At 32.2% G+C, this 9702-nt stretch overlaps 1 protein-coding gene across 1 annotated transcript; it reads left to right on the top strand.

The window, feature by feature from the left end:
* Nucleotides 1-6294: 6294 nt before the first annotated feature.
* LOC144849767 (carbohydrate sulfotransferase 1-like) lies at nucleotides 6295-9580 on the top strand. The gene is made up of 4 exons (XM_078706803.1): nucleotides 6295-6416; nucleotides 6744-6796; nucleotides 7121-7242; nucleotides 7472-9580. The coding sequence occupies exons 3-4, from the start codon at nucleotides 7170-7172 to the stop codon at nucleotides 8467-8469; spliced, it is 1071 nt and encodes a 356-aa protein (XP_078562929.1). The 5' UTR covers nucleotides 6295-6416; nucleotides 6744-6796; nucleotides 7121-7169; the 3' UTR covers nucleotides 8470-9580.
* The last annotated feature ends 122 nt before the right edge of the window (nucleotides 9581-9702 follow it).

A 9702-nucleotide genomic window follows, 5' to 3' on the forward strand; every position in this document is an offset into this window, starting at 1 on the left:
TAAGTAAATACTATATGTTCTCTTCAAAGCCGAATACAATGGGATGCGGTACAATAAAGTATATTTTACCGTAATTATTTGATCGAATAGGCGCCGTTGTCGATATTATGCAAAGCATTTCCCGCTAGCATCACACCTATAGTGCATTATTCAATAAAATAGTGAATAACTAATGTATTCATGTTGTTCTGCATCGCTTACCTACTAAAAAGTAATAGTAATTACTGTATTATGCCTAAATATAACAGCTTTAGGTAAACTCATTCATTTCATCATTGACAGTGTATATATTTCGTAATTATATTTATTCAACGCATAATGTACACATTCATAGAAAATAGAAATCGATGTGTTTTTATTCATATTTATTTTATTTATTGTTATAGTCTGCTTCTTTCTCACGTTTTACATTTTATGACTTTATTGAAAGTATATGTATTTAAAAAGATTGTCTCTCGTTTTTTGGTTGGTCGGTTTTCACGGGCCAATGAATTTTTGATTGGCTTAACCTAGATGACGAAGTGTTGTAATACCTGTAACACTAGTCAAGAGCCTCTTTTTTTAACAGTATGATAATAAAAGCTGGAAACAAGTCTATCGTATCATTTGAAATAACTAGGTAGAAAGTTGAGTAAAGTAGATTATGTGTTTACAAACCCCCCGTACAGTACTTACAATATGTTTCACTATAGTCACGTGACAGGAGTAGATAGATAGTGTCGCGTGTAAATAGACTAAAACATTTTTGGAAACATTTTCAGTAGCATTGACCATTTAAAGTCACGTAGTATTAACCTTGATTTGGTCCTGTATTCACTTTGTCGTAAAGTGTAAACAACAGGATTCACAGAAGAGTTACACAGAAGTACAAACCAAACAACATCAAACGACAAATAGTAATCAGTCCAATCTGCGCAAAATATATCAAACGCGTAAAAAGTCATTAGTGGAGCACTAAACAATAAGTACGCTCCAACCACGATAATCGTTGTTTTGAAAGCCTTCAATTCGATCTTAAATAACTGTCTTGTGTTAAGTTCAATTGCATTCAGTTCTGTTGTGATACGTCTTTGATGACGTTTAGCAATGCAAAATATTAAAATGTGTAAAATAACCGTCGTGAATATCTCAACTAGCATCATCATGTATGTCACAAATTCGACAAGTACGAAATCCCCGAATGGTGAATGCGGACAAGCGACAAACGTATCACTAGGAACGACATACAGACATAGCGAAAAAGGTAGAATAATTAACCAAACAGAGATAAGAACTGTTCGCGTTATTCCCGTTTTTTGGCTGTGTTTTTGATACCAGTACGGTCGAGAAACTGCTATATATCGGTCTATACTCAAAAAGAATATATGGTTGAGAGACATGATACCAAATATTTCTCTCAAAACAGTTACTATCCACACAGCAATTTGCAAATCTTCAATTGAATACGCAACTGCATTAAATACCATAATGAGACCAGTCATAACATCTACTGACGCCAGGCTGCATATTAAATGATTGCTGAGACAATACATATGCCCGGTGGAACGTATCACATATATCACAAATGTATTGCCAATAATGGCAAAAATTCCAAATATTGTATATCCTATCAGGTATAAATAATGCCGATATTCTAAGTCACCTGGCTTATCACGTGATATGTTTACATTCATTAAAGCGGTATCAGAGGATGAACAATTCATGTTTGACAAAAGTACTGATTCACGAACATAATAACTTAGCTTATAAACTGTATGTGACCGTTTTGTAGGTTAACTCTATGCACATACAGTACAGCTATTAATCTTAGATAAAGCTTCGGATACTACACATTTGAATAAGGTACCAGATGATTGACAACTTAATTGGTTTAATAAGCTATACAAACACAGTTTACTAAATGATTTTATATATCGATCGATCACAGTGATTACTTTTTACTCACAAGCATGGACTTGAACTCTTACCGGATTTCAAATTGTCATGAGTATGAGTTGTCGGATGATCGATTACTAGTCAAAAATGGAAGTTCTTAGGATAATAAATTGAAATGGACATTTATGCTATTAAAATACAGACCTCTCAAATCTCGCGAAAATCATAGGAGTTTCCAGATACTTCGAATCATCTTCTGATCTTACTCTAAAATTAAATTTCTTCCGATTGTTGATATATTAATCAAAAGCATCCAATAATGTATGTATTACTTATGAAAGTACATTGCCATGCACAAATAAACAGTAATGTGCATTGAAGTTCATAAGAGTTGGATCAAAAATATGTTTAGAAGGAATGCATACGTGAATAGTAGAATGTTTTGCATATTTAATTTTGTTTGTATATATAATTGTTTTTTGTTTGTATATACAAGTCTAAATTTTAGTTCATGGGACTTCTGACTCTTATTTAATCTTATTTACTTTAGCAGTCTCTGACCAATCAATCTCTATATATTTTATATTATGGTTTGTTGGTCAAATAAATAAATAAAATTGAAACAGAGAGAAATATAATTTGTTTAAATATATATCATTTTAATATTCATTGGTGTGTCATTAGTAAAACAGCATGACTGCATCGACACACCTGTTTTGTTCCATTGCACGAATATAAGACATTCATTATTAATACGCCAACTTTGACCGAAAGGCTAGGCCATGGCCTACACCATTTGAAAAAAGCAGCGCTCAGATTTTGGACGCAAGGTAGAAGAATTATAGACAGCGCACACTACAGGTTCATTTTTCGAAAACTATCAGTCAACCAAATTTGGCGCTTTTGTCCACCATGTAACAATTTCCTCAAAATGTGTTGTTAAGCCACCTGACTATCATGGGTATCCGAAATTCTATTCGCCTATAACAAAATTGCACTCGCATAACGAAATTGCAATTTTGATGAGGTAAGAGTTCAATGGAGTAATTATTGAAAATCATGTGACCACAATCGTCAAAAATGAGAAGAATCCATTCAGCTGTGGTATAATATTATCTGCTTAACATGTATGTACGTGTGAACAAAGTATCAAATATCTACAAACAAATATCCTCTCTCATTTAAAAAGCTGTTCGTATCTGTAGTTGAAACTTGGTTTGTATACTTCTAATTAACCTCAAGAAAATGCTATATTAAATCTTTACAAAAAAACATTATATAGCAGTATTGATTGATATATAAGGAGATGTTTTTGATTCAAATTACACGACGTGTTTAATACTTTTAAGATTAACAAATTGGAATTAGATTAATGTATGTGTATTTAAGTCAGCAACTTCAAGCCTTGAATCTACCAACAAATCCAAAGTTATTTTTCCAAAGGTTTTAGCTAAACATTGATTGTTATTTAAGAAGCTGTTGGTTCAAATTACATGTTGTCTAAATCGCTTTTAAGAAACAAACTGGAATTAGATTATTTAAGTCAGCAATCTCGAACCCACCAGCACATTCTGTTTCCAACGTTTTGGCGGTATGGCGTATCAAAGTTACTTATATTCAATCGGATACCCTATTATTGGATATTCAGCAGTAATAGGCCTAAGCAATTTATTTGTCATATTTGTGATTCGCAAACAGAGCATATGCATTGTCTTGTGTTTTTTGTTTTTTTTCTATTATTTTTTTTTTATTTATTTATTTTTAAAATATAAATTTTTTTTTTTTATTATGCATTGCATTGCGATTCCGATTGCATCACTTACGTATCCAATTGGAAATAAGTTCAATCCGGCTACAACAAGAACATAAACAAACTTTGAAAATTGAGCTTAAAGCAACAAAGACCACGATTATCGTGCTTGGTGCTGATATATTGTTTTCTACTCCTCTTATACTGTTTATATAGGTGTTATATCTTGCGCCGATTGGACTGATTATCGCTGGTCTTTTGGCACCGTCTGGTTTGTCGTTCTCAGTAACTCTACTGTAAATCCAGTTGTATACACTTTAAGACAAAAGGAATACATAAGTGCTGCAAAAAACATACTTGATAGACTTAGATTCCAAATAATAGTGTTTGTGTCAATGTTTCTCTTGCTGTACAATTTTCTATTTGATTCTTTTTACTGCAGCATGATCGATCTGTTCTGTGTGCATTTTCCTATCACTCTCAAGCAGAAATCATAATTCTTGAGATTAATTATATGGGGCGCCAATTGCTGAACAATATTTTTTTAATTCCTTTTTTTTAGCGTGGTGGGAAATGGATAACAATTTATCCGCCATGACGTGGGATATGTTTACTCTAGTATAACTGACGTCAGAACACTTTATTTCTCATAAGAATCCGATCTCCATACCAAGTTAGACTAATACCTTATTTATATAGCTTTTTTCTTAATTTGGTTAGCGTTAAAATTAAAGATGTACAGTATTTTCCTTAAAAACATTAATAATTAGATTAATAAAATCAGAATTTTTATCAAATTTAATCACTTCCATTAAAAATACAAAACTTATTTCACTTACAAAAAGACAAAAGAAACGGTTAAATTGAACCAAAACCCTATTGGCTAGCAGCTAATTTGATTCTTTTTTTTGCTTTAAATTACATGTGTTTTTCAGAAAAACTTATATTTCATTTTTGTAAGTGATCCGATATCAAATTTCTACAAAGAAATACCTTATGATTGAATGTTAATTAATAAAGAGTTTCGATCGCTTTTCGTTCCTACAGTTGATTATTGTTTTGTACGCTTGCAATTAACTTCAAAAGAATTTGATAATGTATTTTTACAACAAAAATTAATATATATAGGAGTATTGATTGTTATTTAAGAAGCTGTTGGTTCAAATTACATGTTGTCTAAATTGCTTTTAAGAAACAAACTGGAATTAGATTCACGATGAGTGTACATGTATATAAGTCAACAATCTCGAACCCACCAACACATTCAGTTTCCAACGTTTTGGCGGTATGGAGCATCAAAGTTACTTATATTCAATTGGATACCCTATTATTGGATCTTCAGCAGTTATCAGCAATTTATTTGTCATATTTGTGATCTGCAAAACAAAGAACATGCATTGTCTTAGTAATTATTTTATTTTTAGCCTAGCAGTGGTAGATACTTTGACTGGTTTTACAATGATCTTCAGCGCAATCGTATTGTTTATAGGCCTACCTGAGTTGCATACAACATCAGGGATTCTCCGCGAGACATTTGCTATGATTTCGTTGAATCATATCTTCTTTCTAAGTATAGACCGGTACATAGCAGTCTCGAGACCTTATCTATATCAGTCATATAACAGCAGGGACATAGTTTCCAGAGCATCTATTGCCACCGTTTGGTTATTCATTCTACCTAATGCACTGTGTATGTATTTCATTCCTCCAACTACATTTTACACTTGTACACACGAGCAAATTGTTAAAATGTTGTTTTTAGAATTTATTGCATTTGTGATAATGTTAGTTGAATTGTGTATTACAGTTGTTTTATATATGTTGATATATTGTATTGCTAGACGTCATCACTTACGTATCCAATCGGAAATAAGTTCAATTCGGCTACAACAAGAACAGAAACAAACTTTGAAAATTGAGCTTAAAGCAACAAAGACCACGATTATCGTGCTTGGTGCTTATATATTATTTTCTACTCCTCTTATACTGTTTTATATATCTGTTATATCTTGCGCTGATTGGACTGATTATCGCTGGTCTTTTGGCACCGTCTGGTTTGTTGTTCTCTGTAACTCTACTGTAAATCCAGTTGTATACACTTTAAGACAAAAGGAATACATAAGTGCTGCAAAAAACATACTTGATAGACTTAGATGGTGGTAATATTTCTCTTTTTGTAAAATAGTGTATTTAAATAATCTCTACAGACTTTTTCAAAACAATATTTATACCCGATCAAAACACTAACATTATAAATGATACATTCTGGAGGCCTATTGATAAATAAAAAAGTGTGTACCCGATCCGTCTCAGAAATGTACACCATGTAATAAGGAATATTTCGGCTGCAGAATTGTATTCCCGAGAGTAGCTCCAATTGAATTACGAAGTTCCCTCTAGAGTGAGTTGAATCTGCTTGTCATGCTCGGTGTTTTCGCTGAGACTGGAAAACGAAATATCCACACGAGAATTGTTAATCGTAATCATAATTCAAAAATTGGAAATGTCAGATATTTATAAATAGTAATTCAACCAGAAAATACGCCGCTCCTATTGGCCAGGATACACGTCCTATAGAACTCAACGAGGAAACATATTAGTCAACTTCCTGAACGATAATTTAATTATTGAATGTATACAAAATAAAATAGAAGGACGGTACTGGCTAGCCTTAACAAGACACTACCTAGACAATGAATGTTTAGCCTGATCAGATACTGGTCCAAACACATGTAGGCCTAAACAGAACTTGGAAACAGCCCGAAGAAAATGACGTGAAGTATATTATAAGGTTGGTTAAGTATACACATTTAGTACATTTTGCCTGTCACGTTTTTGTGACGAGACAGACAATTGTCTGATCTGATTGTAATCCAACGTTATAGAAAAACAAGGTTTGTGCTTTATTTAAAAATAATATAGATGCTTAAAACCAATTTGATTTATTTAGATCTTATTTCGATAATTTAAACTGCAGTGGTGAGTAATTATTAAAGTAGGCATACGTAGTCCTGTCTGCTTCTGGTTTACTATGATCTTGACATTAATCTATAAACGGAAATAATAATTTAAATGTAGTATTTAGATTTCAGAGCGATTTTCATTTATTTCATTTTAGTATTGCGTGGATGTTTCGCAGTGCAGCTTCATCGACAGAAGACGATATAAAAAGTAAGTAATATGCCTACCTTACATTTTCTATGAAGTCGCGTTTGATACGTCGTATTTTGTAATACAAAAAATACTTTATTACAAGAGAGCTCAAGTTATTACAGAATCGACTAGGGTTATTACAAAATCTGACAAGTTTGTTACAAAATATGATAATATGGAATGGCAAACACGTAATAATATAAGATAATAATAATAAGAAATAAGATATTTTGTAAACTATGCAATTGATGATTTTATTTTAGTTGTAAGTTATACAAGGGTCAATAAACAAAACATAGGTTGGACCTCAAAGAAAAATGTTCTCTTATTTCTTATTTTCAGATACTGGTACAAGGTGACGTCACAACGTTGATGTCTCGATTCAAACGCAATGAAAATAAAACGTTTATTTATACTACTTTGTATGATAGTACTTCTATCTTTTATGTCAACAATGTTTCTATGTAAGTATAGAATAATTATTCTTTTATTTGTCAGTATGTATGTGTAAAAAAAATCCCATAACATTGTCATGATCATGTGGTTATTTGTGTGCTACACTAAATTACGTCATGAAACTATAAATAGATCAATTCATAGTCATATTCGGCTGGATTGCTTTTCTAAAATAACTTTAAAATTTCTGTTTTTTGTTTGTATAATATTTGAAAGGTTTTATTATTTAACGTTTAGACGGACCTATATTAAATAGCGGACAAGTAACACAACACCAAGAGCCTCTATTGCATTCGCATTATTTAGTGGAAAAGAAAAGAGCACAAGTTGTATTAATGACCTTTAGGAGATCAGGATCAACATTTACTGGAGAGCTCTTTGGAAACAATATGCGATCTTTTTACTTGTTTGAACCGCTTCACTTTTTGCGTTTCTTTAATAAAAGACCTGTGGACCCTGGCTACATTAAAAATGTCAGTCGTTCAACATTAGAGGCAATTTTATCGTGTCAGTTCACTAAATTGCCGTTCCATACTATTTGGTATCACGACTTTCCGGATTACATGTGTTATTATGGCAGCGTTCTGCGTAATACTTCGTTTTGTTCTTCTACTCGTCAGCCTATTTCTGCTATCTATAGAGAGATGAATAACAGATGTAAACAATCAGATTTTGTCGCCATAAAAACGATACGATTATTCAAAATAAAACACCTTGAACGTTTTGCAGTAACGCCAGGAACGAATTTAAAAGTCATACACCTTGTTCGAGATCCAAGAGGAACAATTAACTCAAATAAGCGTCACTTTCGGACAAGTGTTTCAAACATCACATCTTTATCAAGTGATCTTTGTAATTTTATTGCCACAACTCGGCAACGAGTGAAGGATAAATCCATATGGAATGGTGGAAGCCGGTACATGGAGTTAAAATATGAAGATTTATCTTTAAATCCACTCAAAATATCTAAACAAATATACGACTTTATTGGTTTCAATTTGCCGAATGAAATTGTAACGTGGATTGGAAAAAATACGAACGTAACTAATTTTTCCAATGGTTCGATGGTTGTTGCTAAAGATTCGAAAACGGTACCGTTTGCTTGGAGACAGACCATGAATCTACAGGATGTTCTTGATGTTCAATCTGTATGTGAACCCGTCATGAAACAGCTGGGTTATAGACTTGTTAAAACCGAAAACGATCTTAGAGACACAGAACTTAATCTGATGTAGGCCTACTGAATTTAGTGTGTTATTATGCGAAAGATATTTTTACACCAGAAACATGCCTAGTGTGTGGCATTGACATTGTAACGTTTGTTGTCTTCGTTGTACTGTATGTGTATAATTTCTAGACGGTTATTCGATACCTTTACGAGCGCTATCCAAACTATTCCAAACATATAACAGGCCATGTGTGCCAAAATGTTTTTACCACATCTTAATATAAAATGAATATATACTTTTTTAAACAAGTTTTGCACACTTGGCGTGTTACACAAATATTTTCTGGAAAAGTTTTGGTGGCGATTGTAAAGGAATGCGAACCATGCAAATGACACTAACCAGTAAAATCATGTACAACAATAACTGGAGACTTGAGGAAAGTATAATATTATGTTCGTTGGTACTCTTTGGTATTGACCTTGCGCATTTAATAATCAGAAACAATTGTATTATTTGTACATTATTACTTGACTAAGCTGAGCTTACGATGTTTTTTTTAAACAGGACCAAGCATTTTCGTACATGATTATAAAGACATTTTTGGTTATAAAAATATAATAATAATAATAATAATATAACATAATAAGCCAATCGATGATTGAAGAACATAAATTTTCCGAATGAAACATTTTTCAAAATACATTCAAAAATCGCAGAAAAAAATGTTCCAATAGATGTTTTTATGGTACTCTGGTTAGAGGCCTATTGTTTCCACATTTTAGGAAAGTGTAAAATTACATATTTGTATTTATTTTTATTTTAATAATTTGAATTAAAGTAAATATTATTGTTTAATGCATGCATGCAAGTAAATAAGCATAATCTGCACTCTCTGCATTATGTTATAAATAAACACATTAATATATGTCTTAAAATCAATTAAATAATTATTAATAACGAATCTCAGGAAGGAAGAAATGAAAATGAAGTATAATACAGATTTCCATGTTTGGCAGTCAAAGCGTCAAAACCTCCCGATATGCAGCCGTCACTATGTATATATTATCTGACTGTTGACAGTCATCTGGATTCGAGTCTAGTCTAGTGTATGAAGTATTTTAACACCTAACGAATCGGGTGTTACTTTATTTTTAACAGAAATAGAACGATAATGGTCAATGAATGTGTTTATTAATTTTATAAAATAAAATAAACCTGGCATAAAGTAAAAACCCGCACTGTTTACTTGATGGTGGAAAGTGTATCGGCGGTGGTGCATATTACAACCATAGTATACGG

This window comes from Antedon bifida, chromosome 8 (genome assembly GCF_963402885.1).
Source record: "Antedon bifida chromosome 8, ecAntBifi1.1, whole genome shotgun sequence".
Taxonomy (NCBI): domain Eukaryota; kingdom Metazoa; phylum Echinodermata; class Crinoidea; order Comatulida; family Antedonidae; genus Antedon; species Antedon bifida.

What these genes read in the sequence shown, in the direction of transcription:
- LOC144849767 (XM_078706803.1), top strand. Translation starts at nt 7,170, where the DNA reads ATGAAAATAAAACGTTTATTTATACTACTTTGTATGATAGTACTTCTA. An exon ending in TATGTCAACAATGTTTCTAT is followed by an intron (nt 7,243 to 7,471) that starts GTAAGTATAGAA and finishes TTTAACGTTTAG; the next exon opens with ACGGACCTATATTAAATAGC.